This window comes from Heloderma suspectum, chromosome 14 (genome assembly GCF_057233095.1).
Source record: "Heloderma suspectum isolate Gila_16-S chromosome 14, 16-S_ref, whole genome shotgun sequence".
In the NCBI taxonomy this organism is placed as follows: domain Eukaryota; kingdom Metazoa; phylum Chordata; class Lepidosauria; order Squamata; family Helodermatidae; genus Heloderma; species Heloderma suspectum.
Window position 1 is genome coordinate 4,164,346 of NC_139471.1, and position 22,529 is coordinate 4,186,874.

General features: G+C 45.8%; 1 protein-coding gene across 2 annotated transcripts in view; it reads right to left on the minus strand.

The window, feature by feature from the left end:
• Positions 1-499: 499 nt before the first annotated feature.
• The window catches only part of TBC1D13 (TBC1 domain family member 13), a 29,723-nt gene continuing 7,693 nt past the window's right edge, over positions 500-22,529 (minus strand). Inside the window, exons 3-14 of one of the 2 annotated variants that reach the window (XM_084820927.1) lie at positions 20,153-20,193; positions 18,798-18,859; positions 16,880-16,979; positions 15,915-15,997; positions 15,571-15,730; positions 14,036-14,246; positions 13,434-13,597; positions 7,796-7,956; positions 6,017-6,074; positions 5,633-5,714; positions 1,357-4,780; positions 500-1,246 (exon numbers count right to left, since the gene is read on the minus strand). In XM_084820927.1, coding sequence (XP_084677053.1) covers positions 5,649-5,714; positions 6,017-6,074; positions 7,796-7,956; positions 13,434-13,597; positions 14,036-14,246; positions 15,571-15,730; positions 15,915-15,997; positions 16,880-16,979; positions 18,798-18,859; positions 20,153-20,193 — 1,106 coding nt within the window. In that variant the 3' untranslated portion in view covers positions 500-1,246; positions 1,357-4,780; positions 5,633-5,648. Of the gene's footprint in view, positions 1,247-1,356; positions 4,781-5,632; positions 5,715-6,016; positions 6,075-7,795; positions 7,957-13,433; positions 13,598-14,035; positions 14,247-15,570; positions 15,731-15,914; positions 15,998-16,879; positions 16,980-18,797; positions 18,860-20,152; positions 20,194-22,529 lie in introns of those variants that run through there. The other variant, XM_084820928.1, reaches the window with a different exon arrangement.

Consider the following 22,529-nt stretch of genomic DNA (forward strand, 5'->3'; position numbering starts at 1 on the left):
GAGTTGAAGTCCAAAACACTGGAGAAGGCTGCCATAATCTATGGGTTAGGACGCAATACTATGCATGATCAGACAGAAAAAAGCCCTATAGCTCCCAGCATCCCTCCACCAGCCATGCTGACTGGGGAATGCTGGGAGTTGTAGGGCTTTTCTCAGTCTAAACATCCATAGGATTGGACCCTCAGTCTTCCAAGAGTTTCTGTTAAGAACACCAGAAGATCCCTGCTGGATCAGATCAAGGGTCCATCTAGTGCAGCATTCTGTTCACGCAGTGGCTGTCCAGCTGCCCATGGAAAACCCACAAGCAGGAGATGAAGTAGTCTAGCTTTTTCCAACCTGGTGCTTTCCATACATACTGGACTACAAGTCTCATCATCCCCTGGAAAGGGGGTCTTAAGCCCTGTTTGAGTAATTTATTCTCTCTCCTCCCCAAAACTTCCTTATCAAGCCATTCTACCTTTGAGCCTGAAGGAATACCCCCCCAAAAAGCAAGCCAGGATTTACAAAGAATGTTTATTTAGGAAAAGACAAAACCAAAAGGGAGGCATCTGTGATGAGTTCCTGACAGTATATTGTAGGTGATCCGGCACAGAAAAATAAGCTGTGTTTATTGGGATAGTACAAAACATGGACACACAGCCGAGCCTTTGTAGTTCATAGTGTAGTCCTCCCAAGAGTCAACTTAAAAATAGCCTTGTTACCTTCCTGTGCAGAGGTAATGCTGTGTTCTTTTTACACTTGATACGTGGCAAATTTCTTAACCACAGCATCACTGTTGCTGATGCAGCCTCGCTGTTTATTTAGTCCTGAGCTGGATAACAAAGAAGTCCGTGCAGGAAAACAAAATCTGACAAGAAACATTCTGTATCTAGCAAACCTCTCCTTAAAAAAAGAAAAGAAAAAGCATATCCAGGCATCTTATAGATATCCAGCAGATCTTTTCAGCTTTACTCAAAAAACAAAACAAATGTTCCCTTTACACCTCAATGAAGAAGAGGCAGATGTACAACTGTGTGCTTAGCTCTGATCAATCATTTGTTGAATGTTATATTTCCTGTACGAATGGAAGGCTTGTGAACTCGCTTTTGAGTCAATGCTGCTGTTCATTTTGTTAAATCATAATTTCTACAGCATCGCAGCCACAAGCCATCTCCCTCCCTCATCCTTTTGCATATGAATGTTCTCGGCAGACTGTTCAGTATTGTGAAAACCAAACATCATTGAAGAAAAAGTATAAGGCACAATCCTATGCAGTTTTAGACAGGAAAAAGTCCTACAATTCCCAGCATGCTCCAGCCAGCCATGTAGGACTTTTTCCTGTCTAAACAGGCATAGGATTGCGCCCTAAATGAGGACAGTCATGATTTTTTCAAGATAGGCAATGGAAGGTGTTTAAAACATGCTGACAAGAAACCAAGACAGACCCGATCTTAAAAGAAAACCCATTAAATTGATCTGATACAGAAGTTCTGCAGTGCCACTACCATGCAGCCCTAAAAAACAGACACGCTCAAACTGGTGCCGTTCTATCCCCCAAATGTGATGGGATTTACAGTTTCTCAAGACATCCACAGAAGTATCGTTACAAACTCAGAATAAGGTTCTTTGGACGTTGTGTCCCACACAGACAGAAGCAATAGAAAGGAGTCTTCAGAGTTAATTCACTCAAAGCCATTTTGGAATACAAAAAGGAGAAAAAAGATCCCTTAAGAGATGTTCACTAAGCCCATATTGAGGATACTGGAATTCTTGTTCTCCTGACAAGGAAAAGGTATTTGCCTCAAATAATTTGTACAAAGACTTGCTAGATTTTTCTTCCCCACACCACAGAATAGCATTTTAGAAGATAAATCTTTCCTTTATGTACTGGACAGTCACTTTTATTTCATTTGTTGGCTGAATTCTGAACGATTCTTGAGTCCCATGAAAGTCAGCTGTTAACCTTCTCAAGAGCCTTTTCACCAGGCTAAAAGTATACATAATGTTCAACCTGAGGCTGCCCACAAAAACAAGAACCACACATTAAAACTCCTTCTTTATCCCTCAGTAAAACCCCAGATAGCAACAGTGCCCATGTTCCAACATCATGGGGTTATATATCTCCCAGGCAGCAATGGGGGAAGCTTACAAGGCCATGACCTAAGTTCTCCAGGGTAATATGAAGGGGGAATTAAAAGCGTGGCTGCTGATTTTGGCAGCAGGCACATGTGTCATGTGTGATGCTGACTCCATTTCTCCCTTGTTTCAGACAGCACCCTTCTCCGGCTTCTAGGAGAACCCATCTCTGCACCTGGTCTCTTCCTCACCCATTACCAAAGTTGTTCAGTCCTATACATTGTTTCCAAGGGATGGTGACTGTTTTGTTTAAGAACTGCATTCTTATCTAGTCAAAATTTACTCCCCAGGAGAGGAGGAAGGAAAACTCTTGAGAAATGGCAGTAATTATGCTCTGTAAAAGCTATAAAGCAAGGCAAGAAGAGTTCAAGGGCTCCGGCAATTTCAAACCAAACCACGTACATCCTTGTTTAAAAGTACGGCTTTTTGCATCCATCAGACATTTTGGCTTTCCTAAGCCAAGGAACTCCACAAGGCACTAAGTGACAGGAAAAATAAAAGAATGACGGGGAATATCCAAGAGCTCCCTGGGTTCTTGCTAATCTGTTCGCTTCCACAGGAAAGCAAGTCCCAGAGAGAAGTTTCCCATACTAGATTTCAGACCATGAGTGATGGTTTCAACAGCCTGGTTAGCCCTGCAGCTTTTAGGGAAAACACAGGTGTAGATTAGGGAAACAAAAGGATTGATGAGATGGACTATGATTCCCATCAGCCCTAGGCAGCATAATCCATAGTTTGGGATGATGGGGATTGCAGTCCAGGATCTGGGGGGCTACACATTCCTCATCCCAGATTTCTGGTCACAAAGCACTATTTGAGGCAAGAGAGGACGTAACCTTTCCAGCATCCTCCTGATCAAAAGCAGAGAGAGAACAGAACTCCAGTCAGCTCCCTTTTAAAGAGTAAACGCAAGCCTCTTTCACTATTTAAAAGTGCCCCCTTTTTATTTTAAAAAGGGAAGGCTCCTCTCACTCAAGTTCTGTAATTCAGAAACAAAAACTCTCCGGAGGCGTTTTGACATTCAAAGGGTGTTATTCCATCACCAACTGACTTGTCTAGACACCGCCACATCCAGACCCAACCTCTCGTCTCTGCCCTTACATTCGAGGATAACCTTGACATTGACGTAACAGAGAACCAATTCCAGAAACCGCATAAAGATGACGAAAGAGACAGTGTTGCCGGGGTACATGAAGCAAAGACAGCCGGCACTTCCTAAAACCTTGTGAAAGATACAAAGCTGTTGTGTGTCAGCTTGTTTTTCAAGAGCGTTTGCTCTTTTTATTTAAAGAGCTTCATATTGGTGAAGGATACCTGGAAGTGTTTTCTTACTCTGATTAAACAAAAAGGGTGGGGGGAGAACTGAAGGGCAGAAAAGAACAAAGAGGAAAAAAACGTGATGTGCATCGGCTATCTAGGACCCAACGAGTGCCAGGCAAGCTTTTTTAGACATCGCAACAGTGGCTCAAACAGTTTTGTGTGTGGATGGGCTTATCCCATGGAGGGCAGAGAATACTAACGTCACGCAATAACATTTTAAAATGTCCCCTCGGTGAATTCCCGTACCGTGTCTAGAACCCCTGCCTGTTTCTGCTTGAAGTACTGTGCCTTCTTCAGACTCCACACCGGGGCCGACAACTTGCGCTCTCCAGATGTTTTGGCCCACCCACCAACGACAGCATAGCCAATGGTGTAGGATGAGGAAAACATCCCGAGGACTGCAACTTGGCCATGCCTGCTCTATAACTTCTTCCCAGGTGATGCTTTCTTTCCCAAAGACTGTTGGGCAGATGTCCTATGGACCGTCTCCTGCTGCTACTATAACCCCCACACACATATGAGGTACCGGTGCGGGTCACCCATGCCTATTCCGGCCCACAGAAACAGCGGTGGCCACACCTTGCCACGGTCCGTTTACAGCAGAGCTCGGAAGTGTACTGGGGCTAATCCGAGGCAGTCCATCTACAAGAGTAGGTTGTAAGTCCATATTCCCACGCCTTGTGGAGTCACAATGAAAGATGATGCCAGAAAGCCCGAGTTAAGGAGCAAGAGACAGTGTCACCTTGTGTATCTCAAGATCTTGTGTCTAGGCCACCCTCTTCCCTTTCAAGCTGCCCGGGCAGTGGCTGAGCTATCAGGCCGCCTGTAGTGGCATCTGATGGGCTGCAATCTGTCAACAGCAGAAGGAAGAGGTCTCTCTAAGGCGGTGGGTGATAAGGCGGATCCAGTTTCATCCAACTAAGCTTTGTTTTGCCTGCTTTGGACTAGCGTCCAAGGATAGCCAACATCCAAAAAAGGAGAGGAAGAAAAACATCAGATTTGACCCAGGCAAGGGGGAAAGAGAGTCCTACACATATCCTTTCCCTTGGAAGGGAAGATGGTCAGAGCTTCATCTACTAGGCAGCGATGAAAAAAACCCCAAACGCACACAAGAGGGGGATGTGTGGAAGTCGATTCCAGCAGCTCCTCGCAGAAGACGTTGCACAACGAAAGTTGCGAGAAGAAGCTGGTTCTCTCTTCATCCAGTCAAAGTCCACTGGTTCTCGGCCTGCCCCATGGGTATTCCAGAAGGTTTCGTGCAGAAGGACCTGCTTCCGTAATGCCATGTGTTATTATCCATTCCATAAAGATTGAGAAGTAGGTAGTTTGTCGTTTACCTGCCTGTCTGGAGTCGTTAAAATAAAAAAAATTACAGGGAACGGGTCACTCAGCATGGAGTCATTTCAGAAGATGACATTCAGGAAAACAACAGCGCAAGCATCAGCTAAACTGAACATCTCTCTGGAATTAATCAGAGTAGAAGGCTGGATTCACATAACATGACAAGCCAGAGTGTGGGTTGAGTATGGGGGGAGTGTGGGTTGTTGCTGAATCATTCATTGTTGTGTTGTGTGAACCCAACTGTGCTGAGAAGCCATGGTTTGTTAACCATGAACAACCCACAAAGAGAACCCATGGCTTATTGTTGGGTTGTGACTGTAGGTTGGTTGTGGTTACCAAACCACGGTTTGTTAGCATGGATGGGTTCACACAACACAACAACCCACAATTCAACAACAACCCATGGTTCAACGACAACCTACACTCAACCTGTACTCTGACCTATTGTGTTGTGTGAACTATGATTATGTGCTGTGGGTTCACACAGCAAGGCAAACCAGAGCATGGGTTAAGTATGGGTTGAGTGTGGGTTGTCATTGAACCATGGGTTGTTATGTTGTGTGAACCCAGCCATGCTAACAAACCATGGTTAACCATGAACAACCCACAGTTTATAGCCCAACAACAAACCATGAGTTCTTTTCATGGGTTGTTTGTGGTTAACAAACCATGTTTTTTAAGCATGGCTGGATTCACACAACACAACAACCCATGATTCAGCAACAAGCCACTGTTCAACAACAACCCATACTCAACCCATACTCCACCCTGAATTCTGGCTTTTTGTGTTGTGTGAACCAAGTCGAAGAAGTCTTCCCAGGGACAGAGATCTCAGGCCCCTGCCACATCTACATACCATGAAGAGTGGGGAGCTATTTGGAGTCCTGAAGATCTTTTGCTTTCTTCAGAATCAGGTGAACATCAGAGATGGGGTAATCCTGCATCGGAAAGAAAAATAAAATAAGAACTTAAAGGAGGGGATTTGTGGCAAAGTGAGGGCAACAGGTTATTCAACTGGCTAGGCTCGCCCATGCGATCTTTGAGTTGACCTGGTAAAGGTATTATACTATATGGATTTTGGCATTTCTCTTACAGCCAACACGGCTGCCTTTGTTTTTTGTCTCTCTGCTTATACTCTCACTAGTGCAAGTAGTAGGGAGAGATCAACAGAAGCGATATCCTTGCACAGACCGTTCCCATGCAGCAAGTAAATTATTTTTCTCCTCCCATGTTATTTTACCTGTAGAAGCCGCATGTTCAGAGTAAAATCGCCTTCTAGTAATTGGTCCCGAATGAGCCTAGGGGGAAAGGAAGAGAGAGACATTTTGTTTTATGTAAGTCAGAGCATTCTTGCTTCATCAGCCGGAGATGGTGAGGAAGGATCATGCAACTTCGAATGTAAGATGTGAGAATATGAGAATGAACATGCACTATGCAAATATTCATAAAGCAATCATTAATACAGCAACTGCCAAGAACTCCCCTTATACAAATCTATGCTGAGACCACACTTAAAATAATGTGTGCAGCAGTGGTGTAGTGGTAAATTTGGAACTGCAGGAGCTCCCTGTGACAGTCTCCAAGGGCAGTCCAAAAATTTCAGGCAGCTGTGTCAATCCATATCAACAAACCAGTTCTAGGACTTTTTATCTCTACCGGGAGCACATCTTTGGTAAAGCGAATAGGTCTTCATTGCCCATTCCAGACCAAGTCATCCCAAATACTTTGCATTCCAACATGGAACAATATATTGTTGCCTGGAAAATTCATTCCCCCCACAGCTACAGTGAGGGTTGCAGCTAAGCTCAGAGGGAACAGGGAATTCTGAGGGGGGTGGCAGGTGACATCAGAGTCCCTGCTGATGAAAAAGTCCCGGGGCTGCATCCCTGCGAGCCCTGCCTCTGCTATACCACTGATGTACAGTTCTGGCCACTGCACCAAAAAAAGGACATTGTAAAGCTGGAAAACATGAAAAAAAGGGCCATTAAAATGATCCAGGGACGGGAGCAACTCCCCTATGAGGGAAGGTTTCAACATCTGGGACTGCTTAGCTTAGAAAAAAGATGAGTGAGGGGAGACAGGATAGAAGCGTACAGAATTATGTGTGGTATGGAAAAAGTAATACTAGAGCCCAATGGGGTCATCCCATGAAGCTGATTGGTGGGTGATTTGGGACAGATGAAAGGAAGTCATTCTTCACACAGCACAGAGTTAAACTATGGAACTCACTTCCACAGGATGTAGTGATGGCCACCAACCTGGATGGCTTGAAAAGGAGATTGGACAAGTTAATGGAGGATGAAGTTATCAGTGGCTACTAATCATGAAGGCTATAGGCTACTGGAGAATCCCAGTTGCTGGGGAATACGAGCTGGAGGTGCACTCATGTCCTGCACTCATGTCCTGCTTGTGGGCTTCCCATAGCCATCTGGTTGCCAATGCAGGAACAGAACGCTGGACTCAAAAGGCCTTTGGTCTGATCCAGCAGGGCTCCTCTTAGGTTCTTAGCTCAAAACCCAACACAGCTCAGCTCAAGGCACACATAGAAGAATAGCCTCGAACTGGACCAAAGGCCATCCAGGGTTGGGCAGAAAGTAGATCTCCAGATGCTTTGGACTTCAACACCCAGCATTTCTGACCATTGGCCGTGCTGGCAGGGGGCTTCTGGGAGTTGACGTTCAAAACATCTGGCGATCTACCTTCTCCCCCTGCCCCCCAGATGTAATTCAGCATCCTCTTTCTAACACCATCTGCCTGCTCACAAGCAATCTGTGGCGGTGATGGGTATATATCCTCTGCCTCCACCACCTGATATTCAGAGGTACACTGCCTCTACACATAGAGGTTCCATTCAGCTATTCAGGCTAACAACCACTGATAGACCTATCTATGAATGTATCCAGCTCCCTTTTAAAGCCTTCCACATTAGCAGCAGCCGCCCTCACATCTTGTAGCACTGAATTACAAGGGAGGAAGAGAAAGGGCACGTCAGAGCCACGGTCCTGGCAAGGATGCTCACATCAACATGGCGCAACAGACTAGCAGCAGGAAGTCGAAGCGGTTGTCGTCGGCAAAGAGGGAGTCCCAGATGCGAATGACGTCTGGCAGCAGGAACTCTTGGGACAGCAGTAGCGTCAGCCAGCGGAAGGCAAAGAACTGGGGTTTGATGTTTTGCTCTTGCTGGGGGAGAGGGAGCAGAGAGAAAAGCATTGTTTCAATTCGCTTTTAAGGGGAAGGGGGATAAGGATTAGGAGCAGGTATCGACTCCTTCTTCCCGGACATCTAGGAGAGAGCGGGAGGCAAGCAGAAACATCACTGAGAGGGTAAGCAAGGCCGTTCCACCAGCACCGCTGAAAGTCTGCTTAATGTTTTCCTCTTCCCTCCCCATGCCGTTTTCCTTGCATGTCATGCTGTTTTGAGATGGTAACCATGTGGGCAGGAACCATCTTGTTTACTGATTGATTGTTAGCTGCTCTGGGAGGCTTTTTTGGCTGAGAAGCATGAGAAACATACTTTAAACAACTGTGGCAGACGAAATCTTTCATATTTGCATCATCTTACCGCTGTTGCTCAATTAGGAAATTATTTGATCAAGAATTAAAAATTCTCCAAGAGAATTTTGGAATTAAAAATGAGATTCCAGTGCCTAATACCACCCAGTATAGCCTTCTGACCCAGGAGTAATAAAAATGTCTCATCTCTGAGTTTTGCCAGATGAGAGACGATTGTACCAGGCTATTAGAAATAGATCATTAGCACCCTTTTACTGATTAGAAAGGAATCCAGATAAGGAGGTGTCAATATTAAATTTAGGGTTATGACTATCACTTAGTAGTGTATCATAAAACTATAAGGCCAGATGGGCCATCAGATAAGTGACCAAGAGGCCTCATTCCAGACCATAAATATGTAAGAAAAACAAGCTCACAAGACAGGATGATGTCACGGAAATACTTTGATGTCAAAAAAATACCTGTAACATGTCAAAGAAAGCTAAAATGTTTGGATAAGTATGTTGGGATGTGCATTAATCTTGATAAGAAGCTTCAAACTTCAATAATCTTATTTAGACATTTAAAGTAGAAAAGTTATCTTTGGAATTCTTGGAAAAGAAATATAAACTGTAGTAAAAAAAATAATTTGGACATATTTTATAGCATCCAAAAAGTATATAAAGGAGACTCAGAACACGCAACAGTGGAAGCTATCCTTTAGGATCAGCTTTCCTTAACATGTTGCCTGCACAATCCGCCTGGTAAGCTTGATATTGATTCTCATTGGGAACTAGCAAATGTACTTGACTCTGCTTAGAAGCCTTGCTTAAGAATGATGTTAGATGCTTCATGCGTTTGAATTTATGCATAAGCTCTTGTATTTAGTACAGTTATGCTTATACTTTGTAGTAAAAAGACAAATCTTGTCTGAGAGAGTGTTTCTTAAGAGACAGAATTCTGCATCACCCATATCAAGAGTAAAGTCTTGAGCTTTGATGGTATTTGGTTTTAGGAGAAACCTGACTGTATACACAGTAGACAGATCATCAGTGGTTGCCAATGTACTGACAATATAGTTTGAGAGAATCTCTGAACCAGGACATATGCCACAAAACAAATATCAGGTAGCTTTTACTGCTGGATTGATTTTGAGTTTTGGCTCGTTGACTGTATGGCTTTCAATGTAGCCATTGCATTTTTCAATGTTGTGAGAGGTGCTGAGGACTCAACCCCAAAAGCAGAATAGAAATCTATTCAATAAGTAAGTATTCCACAAAATGGCCATGAGGTCCAACAGGATCACCAGTGGGGCTGGTAGGTTTGGACCTCCAAATGACCACCCAGAGAGCAGCAAATAACAGGTCAGCAGCTGGGCTGGCAAACGCCATATTATTCCTGTAGTCACAATGGTGCAACGAATTAAGTGAGTTGAAAATGTGAAACCGCAAGTGCTCAGGGTATTTCTTTCATCAGGGCTGGCAAACAGTTTGTGTCGCTTTTGTTCCAACATATCAGGCATACAGAAGCAGTCCCAAAGCATGGAATTGCAATTGTGGGGTACAGGTAGCGGGGGAGAGAAATTGAGTTGGGTGCTTCACAAGTGAAGTAATACACAGAACTCTCTAAAGCCCCCCCGCCCCTGACATAAGAAGATAAGAGCTATACTGGATCAGACCAAGGTCCATCTAGGCCAGCATTCTGTTCAAACAGTGGCCAGCCAGCTGCCCAGGGGAAACCCACAAGCAGGACATGAGGGCAATAGCACCCTCCCGCCCATGTTCCCCAGCAACTGGTGCACATAGTCACTCTGCCTCTGATACTGGAGGTAGCCCAGAGCCATCAGGACTAGTAACCACTCATAGCCTTCTCCTCCATGTATTTGTCCAATCCCCTTCCAAAGCCGTCCAAGTTGGTGGCCATCACTATATCTTGTGGCAGCGAATTCCATAGCTTAACTCTATGAGGTGTGAAGAAGCCCTTCCTTTTATCTGTCCTGAATCTCCCACCCATCAGCTTCATGGGACAGCCCCATTGGGTTCTAGTATTATGAGAGAGGGAGAAAGATGTCTCCCCCTCCACTTTCTCCACACCATGAATAATCTTGTACACCTCTGTCACGTCTCCCCTCGCTCACCTTTTCTCTAAACTGAACAGGCCCAGATGTCATAACCTTTCCTCAAAGGGGAGTTGCTCCAGCCCCTTGATCATGTTAGGATGCAATCCTATGCATGTTCAGACAGAACAAAGCCCTACAACTCCCAGCATTCCCCAGCCAACCATGCTGGCTGGGGAATGCTAGGAACTGAAGGACTTTTTTCTGCCTAAACACGTGTAGGACCACTACCTTAGTCACTTCGTTTTGCACTTTTTCCAACTCTGCAATATCCTTTTTCAGTTGTGGTGAGCAGAACTGCAGGTGAAGTCCAGGGTCTAAAATTATCCCCAGCAGTGCGGCAAGGTAATCAAAATGCGTAGGTCTCCTGGGAAGCTCTTCATACAAAGACCAGAATGGTCAAACACGCCATACAGGAACCAAGGCAGATTAGTTTTACTAGCAGTCTCTGCAAATGGGGCTTGGTGCTCTTGGAATGGAAGACAGCAGTGTTCTGGAGAGCACACAGCTCGGGGGCTGAGCCCCTGCTTTTCATGCCGAAGGTTCCAGGTTCAATCTCCTGTTAGAAAGGATCAGGTACCATCCAGGAATGAGTCATGGCCCTGCCTGAAAACCTGAAGGTACTGAACCTGAACTGTCAAGAGTACGCAGTGTTGGGTTCGATCAGGAACATGGAACCTCAAAGAGGTGAATTGGGATGGAGTGTGCGTCCTGCTGATGCTCACCATATTAAATGTACAAGATGAGCATGCAGCGACTGGCAAAACTCCATTTATTTGAATGTCTGCAAAAACGATGTGCATGTCTAGCCAGTTCTGCACAGCTACCTTCTCAATGACCTGATTCAGACGTAATGACAACCTAGAGTGCAGATTGAGTACAGGTTGTTGCTGAACCGTGGCTGGTCATTACATGCAAAACCCCCACTGTGGTTTAACTATGGGCTGTTAAGCATGGACAACCCAGAGTTCACAGCCCAACAACAAACCCTGGGTCTCTTCCTGGGTTGTTCGTGGTTAACAAACTATGGTTAAACCATAGTGCAGGGTTCACACAGGATGAAAATTCATGGTTCAACGTGAACCCATTGACCTTGTTTGCACAACACGACAAGCCAGAGTATGGGATGAGTATGGGTTGAGTGTGGCTTGTTGTGAACCGTGGACTGTTGTTGAATCGTGGGTTGTTGTGTTGTGTGAATCCAGCCACGCAAACAAACCATGGTTTGTTAACCATGTACGACTCACAGTTCACAACCCAACAACAAACGATGGGTTCTCTTTATGGGTTGTTTGTTGCTTGCACAACACAACAACCCACGATTCAACAACAACACGCACTCAACCCATACTCACCTCCGCTGCTCCTCCCGCTCTGCATTGGATGGCTGTAAGCCTCCGGGTTCAGAGGCCTACAGCCTTCCCAACAGGATTGCACCCTTAATTTACTAAAGACTCTCTCTAGTCCTCTTTTTGTTTCTTACAGAACTGCAGGACAGTTAGTTCTCCACAAGTAACCCCCTAAAGATTTAAATCGAGTTTCGTTTAGTCACCACACCACTTCAGCGGAAGTCTGTGGGTTTCGATCAGCAGTGCTTCCTTCCTTCTCAATCGCTAAGAAAAAAAATAAAATGTACAGATCACCAGGCTTATTCTTTGCATGGAAAAGAGGAGGCTTGGGGAGAGGGGGTGTCAGTTTGGACATTTGCTGCACAGCGGCAAGACAAAGTGCTGTAACCCAATGCTTCAGGTGGAAACCCGTCTTCAGGGACAACTCAGCATATTCAGTTATCACTTAGACCAGGAGTGGTCAACTTCTGCTGGTGTGGGGGCCAATTTCCCCCCGTCTCAAACCCAGCAAGGGTCTCGAACCCACTCTGAAACTGCCACTGTGCTGCCAAATTTGCCACTGAAATTCGGTGGCATGGTGGCAGAACCCCCTCCCCCCGATTTTCCCTGCCCTGATTTAGTGTCCAAAGCAGTTTCCCCCAAGCCAACGCCCTCCAGATGTGTTGGACCACAACTCCCACCATTCTCAGCCAGCACCGCCAATGTTGTAGCCCAGCACATCTGGAGCCTGCCAGCTTGGGAAAAGATTTGTCACATCAGCTGGTGTGTTGCAGGAGCCCTGTGAGTCCAGCATGGATTGGAAGCCCTGCATCACCACGGGGCCTGGGAAGTATTCTAGGGTGCGCTCAGCTCTCGCAGAAGGGTGGGTGAGCCAGTTGGGCCTCCCTTTTGCTTCCCGTTAACTGAGTGAGCTCACTAGCACAACTAGGACAAGCACATCTTACGACAGCACAGTTTAAGGCAGGGGGCGCAACCTTTTTGGCCCCATCAGCCAAATCTGATTTTGTTGGGCCCCTGGGGGCCACACACATGGGGCGAGGGGAAGACGCATACACACGGGTCAGGGTGGACACAAACACACACACACACACTGGTGGGAGGATGAGACAAGGGCCAGGCCAAGACATTTTGCTGTCGGAGGCGAAGAACAAAATGGCGCCCCCTCCAATTCCACGTATAAAACCTTTCCTTCAAGGCGGAACATCTTTCTTCAGCACTAATGATGGGTCAGCATCATCTGCCACACCTGAAGGTGGCAGGCTAGCTGAAGAGGTGCAGGCAAAGTCACGCAGCACACCAGTCTCTCCTCCAACACCTTGCTGCCGCCTCCCAGCATTTGCTGCCTGAGGCAACCGCCTCACTTTGCCTAATGGTAGGGCCAACATCATCACTGTGACATAAGAGAAGTAAGGAATCTCTTGCTTGTCTCTGATCTCGGATGAAGGACTGGAGGTAAGTAGTGGCAGATGCAAGGCGATCTGGTGCGTCAGCAGAAAAGGCCTGGTAAGCTGTATGTGGCCTGTGGGCCGCATTTTTTGCACCCCTGGTTTAAGGGTCGATGGCCCACAGCAGGCTGGCTGCCTTTTAAATGTGCCTCCCATTACCGATAGGCTTGCTAAGGAGCCCCCAATATCAGCTTCCATGGAGCTGCAAGTTTTTCCAAGGCCTCCTTTTGAAAACTCCTGGGGAAGAACTCCTTACCAGTTTCATGTAGAGCTCCACATCTCTCTCTTTCAAGGTGGAGTAGACCTTCTCCATTTTGTAGGTGATGCCGCACTGGGAGTCATCCAGACTCTTGATGAAGTTATCCCTGATCTCGGACATGAGGTTCGTGAAACAGAAGAACGTATCCGCCTCGGCGTGTTCTGCGTGGAGAGGAAAAAGAACACCATCAGCTTCGTTCACAAGGTCACAAGCCAGAGAGTGTGGAGGTAGGGCTGGCGCCAAGGGTCGGCACGGTCGGGCACCTGCCAAGGGCCCACACCTCAGCAGGGACCCACTGACCAGAGCCCCCTGGACGTGCTCCTCCCCTTCCCCATTGCAAGCCAAGTGTTCCCCTGCCTCTTGCTCTGGCCCAGGCAACGGTGGTGGTGAGAAGGAAGAGGAGCAGGAGATGCCGCGGCCTATTTTCTCACTGGCTGTCTCGCTGTCAAGCAAGGAAATGGTGGCGATGTTGAAAAAGAGGCAGAGGAGCAAGAGCAGCTGGTGACCGCAGTGAGAAGGTCGACTCACTGAGGGAGGAGGCCCACAGAGGGTGTCTTGCCCAAGGGAGCTCAAAAACCTGGAGCCTGCGCTCTCCTTACCTTTCCATTCGCTGTTGGGGTCTGTTGCAAAGGTGTAGTAAAGAGGTCCTACGATTTCATTCATCCCTTGGACGTAGGCTATCCCGGGATTCAGTTTAGCATAGATGAAGAGAATCCGTTCGACCACTTCCCAGTGGTCTTCGCACCCGTTGGGCAGAACCTCATACTCATTCAGAGAGTTGGGAGCCGACGTTTTCAGAGGAGAACTCACCTAGGAAAGCACCGAAGAAAAACGGGGTCAGAAACCGTTTGGGGCAAAAGCGAGGCCTCCACATCATCTGAAGAATATTTCTATCCTGCCTCTCCAAACTCTCGAGGTGGAATATAATATAACTGTAACAAAATCACTCGTAAAATCAAACTTATAAAACTAGCTATATGTTATAAAAAAAACAACTTCTTAGGGATGTTGGAGAAATCTGCAACAGAATCAAATGAGTTTGAATTCCTATGAATTGGACCTGTGGATTCAACAGAGGACTGGCTTTTTCCAAGCCGCACGGATTCCATGGAGTTGTGAAGCGGATTTTTTACTTTCCAGAACTTACGCAAATTTAGTCAACGAAAAATATGTAAAATAAAAAAACACCAGCCCAAAATGTGCATTTCCCACATGGGCTAAAACAGCAAATTTGGGGAATTTCGGAAAATCTAATTCCATCAATGAGCAGATGATGGAACAAAAGGCACCAGGCAATCCAGGAAATGCAGATGGAATGGATTTTACCAAATATGTACATCTTTACTTCTCATACACTGCTAAAAAGGTAAAACCCATAAACTTCTCATTTTGCTAGCACCTGTAGGGAAACTGCTCTTTCACTGGGCAATCCCACCCATGGGGTTTCTTATTTAGAGCAAATGCTTATATTTATGGACCTAAGGAACTCTCTGCCACTATAACTCAGAGTTCCCCAAGCTGACCCTTTTCCAATCCCACCAGTTCCCTTAGAATACTTTAAAACCGCCTAGTAGCTGATATAAGAGGCTTAGGTGTGAGATGGGCCCTAGCACCAGAGATGAGATGAACTATTGAACAAGTTAATTTATTAAAGGGAGATTTTGTCCATAAGGGAATACTAGTATTTACTTTGGGTTTTTCAAAAGCATGCTTGCTGACACTTCTTAAGGACTCAGGAGACCCTCTTGCTAATACACACCTCTAAATTACTTATTTTTTCTCAGGCCAAATACACTCACAACCAGGTCCAGTTCTTGAGTACAGCCTCGGACTCCCAAAGCTGCTCCTGCTGTATTTCTGGCTGCTTGGACCATTCATCTGGGTTTTTACTGCCTGCTTGTGCTTCTGTACTCTTCTTCTGGCAAGATCTTAACGCTGCCTCCTGGCATCACAGATCCACTCTACACCTGATCTTCACAACCACATATGGTTATCCCACAGAGGAGGAATACCTCACTATTCAGGCCTTAGCTATTCACATTCTCCTCAGCTAGTCGCTTTTCCCCCACCCATGATCTCCGTTTTCCTCTGCGTTATTCCCACACCAGCCTCTGCAGCCAAAGCAATCCCTCACGTTTGTCACACCGCTCCGGTTCCGTGCCACCGTCTGTGACTTGAGCGTGGTTTGTTCCACTCGCTTGCGAAGCGTCTCGAACTCATTCTGGGGGTCGAGGATCAACAGGCAGGGGTATTCAGTTGGGCGTTGGAAGAACGCCATATCAGGGTATAGTCGCCTGGGGTGGGGAGCAAAATAATTCACTCGTGTTTGTAAAAGGGTGAGGATTGGGAGCATGAGAGCCAGAGAGAGGAGTCGCCTCAAACCAGAGAAGCTCTGGCATGAGGATTCAGGACTCACATTTATTCCCCAGTCCCCATCTGTCCTTCTCTCTGTCTCACGCACAATTTGCCTTCACTTACCTGACATCCTTGTCTATCTGCAACAACACTTCATTGTCCTTGAAGTAGGTGTTCCACCGGCTATCTGGGTTGGGATTCAGTGGCTTCACAGAAGGATTTAAGACAAGTTGCAGTAAGAGCGGAACTGACAGCAAAAAAAGCTTTCAACAGACAACCACTTTCAGTGGTTGAGTGTGGGTTGTTGTTGAACCGTGGGTTGTTTCTTGAAACATGGGTCATCGTGTTGTCTGAACCCAGGACATTTTCCACAGGCTGGCTTGTTAACCATGCAGTGTGTTTTATTTTTCTTGAACGAGACACCTTGAGAACCCATGGTTTGTCATCGGGTTGTTCAGGGTAGTTAACAAGTCACACTGCATGGTTAACAAGCCACCCTGCGGAAAATGCGCTGCGTTCAGGCAACAGGTTGAGTATGGGTTGAGTGTGGGTTGGTTTTGAACCATGGGTTGTTGTTAAATTGTGGGTTGTTGTGTTGTGTGAACCCAGCTGTGCTAATAAACCATAGTTCGTTAACCATGAACAATCCATGAAGAGAACTCACAGTTTGTTGTTGGACTGTGAACTGTGTCAACTGTGTCAACAACAACCCACACTCAACCCGTATTCTGAATTGTCGTGTTGTGTGAACCAAGTCATTATGTTCAATAGGGCTTACTCCAAGATAAATGTTCATAGGGTTGCAGCCTTAGACATCTGGACCAAATTTATATGCTAGAAAGACAATTTATATGCTATAAAAATTTGGCTGCATGCTTTTTAGCATATAACCAAAGTCATATGCTCAAAAGACCATTTAGCAGATGCACAAAACAAAAAAAATAGAATATTCAAGACCAACTGCTTGCCAAAAATCCATTTTAAACATTAAAAGAGATTTTAAAAAACATCCTACAAGGACAGACTGTAATATCCAGAGTCACAGACTGGAAACTACAAGTTAGCCATAAAGCTAATGGTTCACTTACGTGATCCTCTAAGGTCACATCTTCCCTGGAGACTCCAAGGTTGGCTTTGGCTATCCCAGGCTGAATAATCATTTCCTTCAAGAACTGGGCATACAATTCCCTTCAAAAGGGGATGGCACGGGGCGGGGGGAGAAAAGAGAATGCCACATGAGGAAGCATATTTGCAACCAAATACCATGCAGTTCTCTCCGTAGTGGTCTGCTGCGTAGAGACAATGTAGTCCTAAGCACCAGCTGAAGCAAGAATGACTAAAGGCACAATCCTATGCATGTTTAGACAGAGAAACGTCCCACGACTCCTAGCATCCCCCAGCCAGCCATGGGCCTTTCTGTTGTGGGCCTTTTTTCTGTCTAAACTTGCGTAGAGTTGTCCCTTAAAATAGTCTCCTACAACCTGGTGCCTTCCCAGTATTTTGATTTGAGGTCCTACCTGTGCCACACACCACCTCTTTCCTTAGGTTTCGCTTTGCCTCTTGCCAAAGGGGCGGATGCGGAAATCCAAGTGGGATTTCCTCCCCCAGAGCCATAGCTCTGTCTACGGCCTCAGAGGGGACAATCCGCAGGACCTTGTGGTTCCTCAGCACTGTCTCAGGGCCAAAGTCCGCTTGCTTAGTTAGAGATGCTTTAAATAAAACGATAAGGAGCCCAATTTAGACTTTTATCATTTGCTTTTGTGTGTGTTACCCAGGTGGTCATTGTTCCAATCTGAATGGAGCAACTAGCTTAATTACAACAAATAACGGGGCTGGAATCTTCCAACGGTCCTCTCTGTGGATTAATCCAGCAACGCTACAGGTTGCCTCGAGTTTGTGTGTGTGTGTTTTTTAGGCTACTTTAGGTCTGGTATCAAGTTAACCTGATATTGTTCTGCTAAGTCTCCGAGGCTCACCACAAACTAGAGATGTAAAGAAGATGTGGAGGAGAAAAAAAAAGAAAAACGGGGGGGTATTTCCCCCCAAATCCCCCCCCTCCAAAATCCCTGGGGAAAATGTTGGGGGGGGGATTTTTTTTTCTTCTGGTCCCCCTGCCTTTGATTTCCCTGTTTTTCTCCCAGGCCATCCCATTTTTTTTTCTTCTGGTCCCCCTCCCTTTGATTTCCCTGTTTTTCTCCCAGGCCATCCCATTTTTTTTTCTTCTGGTCCCCCTCCCTTTGATTTCCCTGTTTTTCTCCCAGGCCATCCCATTTTTTTTTCTTCTGGTCCCCCTGCCTTTGATTTCCCTGTTTTTCTCCCAGGCCATCCCATTTTTTTTTCTTCTGGTCCCCCTGCCTTTGATTTCCCTGTTTTTCTCCCAGGCCATCCCATTTTTTTTTCTTCTGGTCCCCCTCCCTTTGATTTCCCTGTTTTTCTCCCAGGCCATCCCATTTTTTTTTCTTCTGGTCCCCCTCCCTTTGATTTCCCTGTTTTTCTCCCAGGCCATCCCATTTTTTTTTCTTCTGGTCCCCCTGCCTTTGATTTCCCTGTTTTTCTCCCAGGCCATCCCATTTTTTTTTCTTCTGGTCCCCCTCCCTTTGATTTCCCTGTTTTTCTCCCAGGCCATCCCATTTTTTTTTCTTCTGGTCCCCCTCCCTTTGATTTCCCTGTTTTTCTCCCAGGCCATCCCATTTTTTTTTCTTCTGGTCCCCCTCCCTTTGATTTCCCTGTTTTTCTCCCAGGCCATCCCATTTTTTTTTCTTCTGGTCCCCCTCCCTTTGATTTCCCTGTTTTTCTCCCAGGCCATCCCATCCTGCCACAAGCCACTTGGAATATTTTAATAGAAAAGCAGCATAAAGATATCTAAATTCTTTAAGAAGTCTATAGAATTCACAACGCAGCATTGACCGCTCCTTTGCAATAGGAATCTGAGCTCTGAGAAAAGGCTAGTTTGCACCCCGCACACAGGGAGTGGCCGATGCAGAAAAAATAAACAGATAAATTCACCTCTGCTTCTTCAACAGGGAACTCCAGAGGGCTCTTTCCACTGGGAGGTAGTTTAAGAGGATCTGTTCAGGAGGGAAGCAGAAAGGAGGGCCTGATTCTTGAACAGAAGGCACTGAGAGAGATACTGATGAGTAACTAAGGGTGCCGCCCTATGCATGTTTAGACAGAGGAAAGTCCTACAGCTCCCAGAATTCCGCAGCCAGCATGTTCTGTACTCTGCACATGCATAGGGTCGCACCCTAATCTGGATTTCTAGCAAAAGAACAGGAAGCTTCTTTAGAACCCAAAGGAATCCTGTTGTGTGTCCTTCGGCAAAGCTCCCTCACACACAGCCTCTCCCTCACAGGCTGGGTTCACACAACATGACAATCCAGAGTATGGGTTGACTGTGGGTTGTCATTGACGTGCGGGTTGTCGTTGAATTGTGGGTTGTTAAGTTGTGTGAAACCAGCGGCACTATCAAACCATGGTTTGTAAACCCCGAACAACCCATGAAGAGAATCCATGGTTTGTTGTTCAGTTGTGAACTGCGGGTTATTTGTGTTTAACAAGCCATGGTTTGTTAGTGTGGCTGGGTTCACACAACACAACTATGCATGATCCAACAAAAAAACACAGTTCAACGACAACCCACACTCAGTTCATGCTCAGCCCGTACTCTGGCTTGTTGTGTTGCATGAACCAGGTCACAGCCTCAGTTCTCCAACACAGCAAATATGGAGTTTGCTGTGAGGATTAACCCAATGGCTTGGTTCATATATAACGCTAACCCATGGTTTATTTAACCCATGGTTTGTTGTCCTACCCAGGGTTTGTCTGGGAGAGGATCGAACTAACCATGGTTTGTTTTCTGAATCCCTGGGTTGTTTGTTTCCCTCCTCCTTCACCCGCTCCCTCCCTGTATTCCAAAGGCCTCTACAGCACTGTAGTACTGGCATGCAGAGCGGCTAGGTTTTTTTTTTTACCGCACTTGCCCGCCGCCCCTGTAGCCAGGCCAAACAAGCCATGAACAACCCCTGGTCCTGTGTTTGCATGCAACGACAACCCATCATATAAACAATCCAGAGTTCATAACTCAACAACAAACCATGTTGGGTTTCTTGTGGTTAACAAAACCATGGTTTGTTAGCACAGCCACATTCACACATCACGACAACCCAGAATTCTACAACCCAAGCCATAGGTTAGCGATACATGTGAACCAGGCTAATGTTTGTAAAGCACTTAGAAGTGCTATATAAACAGATATTGTATGATTCTTAACTCTCACCCCAACCTCTAAACCTGGACAAAACAGAAAGAGGAACACTCAGGAAATGAAGTGAGCCGCCCCCCCCCCCGCAAAAAAAATTCACCTTCCAGCAGAGACAGCGCAAGCCACTTTCAAAAGGGATCCCTGTGAAATGAAAGGAACAGTATCATGAGATTAAATATAGTCCTTTCACAATGCCAGTGCTGTTAATAAGAGGGATGCAAGTTTTCAGTAGGAAGCAAGCCTGTTAAAAGGAGTTTTTTTGGTGTGCATAACAAGTGGAGAAAATATATATTTCATAGTTAAATGGAAAGCAAGAGGAAAGGATGGCTAAGCATATGGTAATGGAAACAATTATTAATGGCTACTTGTTTGAGTAATGAATTCGGTTTTGAGCGATACAACTCAATGACTGGATTCAGCCAGCATGATAACCCACACCCAAGGGTTGAGTATGGATTGGGTATGGGTTGTTGTTGAACCATGGGTTGCTGTTGGAACACGAGTTATTGTGTTGTGTCAACCCTGTCTCGCTAACAAAGCATGGTTTGTTAATCACAAACAAACCATGACGAGAACAGATGGTTTGTTGTTTGGTTGTGAACTGTTGGTTATTCATAGTTAACAAACCATGGATTGTTAGTGTGGCTGGGTTCAGACAGCATGATAACCCATGTTTGAACAACAACCCACATTTCAACAACAACCCACACTCAATCCTTGAGTATGGGTTATTTTTGAGTTGTATGAACCCAGCCAATGACTGAGTTCACACAACACAACAAGCCAGAGTATGGCTGAGTGTGGGTGGTTCTTGAATCATGGCTTGCTGTTGACTTGTGGCTTGTTGCTGAAACATGGTTTCTTGTGTTGTGTGAACCCAGCCACACTAAAAATCCATGGTTTGTTAACCACAAACAACCCATCAAGAGAACTCATGGTGTGTTGTTGGGTTGTGAACTGTGAGTTGTTTGTGGTTAGCAAACCATGGATTGTTAGCATGGATGGGTTCACACAACACAACCACCCATGATTCAGCAACAACCCACAATTCAATGACAACCCACACTTAACGCATACTCTGGCTTGTCTTGTTGTGTGAACCAGGTCAATGAGTGTGTCTTTGGGATGTATTCATAGGTGAGTGTATTAAAAAAAAATCAAGTAGAAGTCATACGGGATGGGGAAACACAAGACAATTAGAACATGGAGCCCTTCAAAATGGGCTGGGAGTGTAACTCAGTGGGTAGAGCTTTGCTTGAAGAAGATCCCAGGTTTAATCCCCGGCATCTCCAGTTAGGGCAGGACGGACTGCAGCCTGAAACCCTAGAGAGCCAGCAATGTTTACACCCATACAATTACACCCCACAGACCCTCCAATTCCTGTGTAGAGACAGATGCCATTCTGTTGTTTCCAATCCCTTCATTTTAACTAATCTGCATTGCGCATGGTACTTTTGAGATGAGAATCACAGGGCACTTCCATACTTGCATCAACTTCTAAAATCTGCAAGTGGTAAATGTTTAGATATCTGTCCATATGTTCTTTTATTTACTACTGTTATCCATCTCCCTCCAAGACGTGGATGAACAGGGAATCCTGAAATATTCAGTAAGGTTCCACAGTTTACTGTTGGTCAGTGCTAAACTGCCAAAGGCCAACTTTCTGTCACTGAGTTACTATGTCTATAAATATTTAACCAAAAGAACTTCTTGTAGACTTAAAAGTGTCCATGCACAGAACTTTTTAATCTGCTTTTTTAATGCTGTCTTTAGATGTGGAAATGCAATTACGTCCCGCAATTAGCGTGCCAGTGTCCAAGAGAGAGCCAGAGTGGGGTGTTGTGGTTCATATGTTCAGCATGTGGAGACAGTTACGTTCTCTTAGCCTAATCAGCCTCACAGGGTTGTTATGAGGCTAAAAGGGAGGGATGTGTACTGAAGGCTTCCCTCCCCAACAAGCAGAGAAAGGCGAACAGGGATCACATACACAGGGTGAAGGAAAAGCTGCTGGCTCCCTCTCTCCTTCAGTTGTTTATGTCCCCTTATCTCTCCTCTTAGTGACCTGGTTTGCACGTAACGGCAGCCCAGAGTATGGGTTCAGTATGGGTTGTCGTTGAATCGTGGGTTGTTGTTGAATCGTGGGTTGTTGCTCTGTGCGAACCCTACACTACAGTTTTTTCCTCCTCTACCGGGAGATGCTGAACATTGAACCTAAGACCTTCTATAGGCAAAACATCTGCTCTGCTGTTCAGCTACAGCCCTTTCCCCTAAACGCAGTAAGGTTCCAGTCATGGTTCTGAATAAAGGGCTGATTTAAATAGGAACATGGGAAGCTGCCTTATACAGTGTCTGGCCACTGGTCCAGCTAGCCCAGTATTGTCGACACTGATGGGCAGCAGCTATCCAGGGTTTCAGGAAGGATTATTTCCTAGCCCTACCTAGAGATGCCAGGAATCGAACCTGGGACCTTCTGTGTG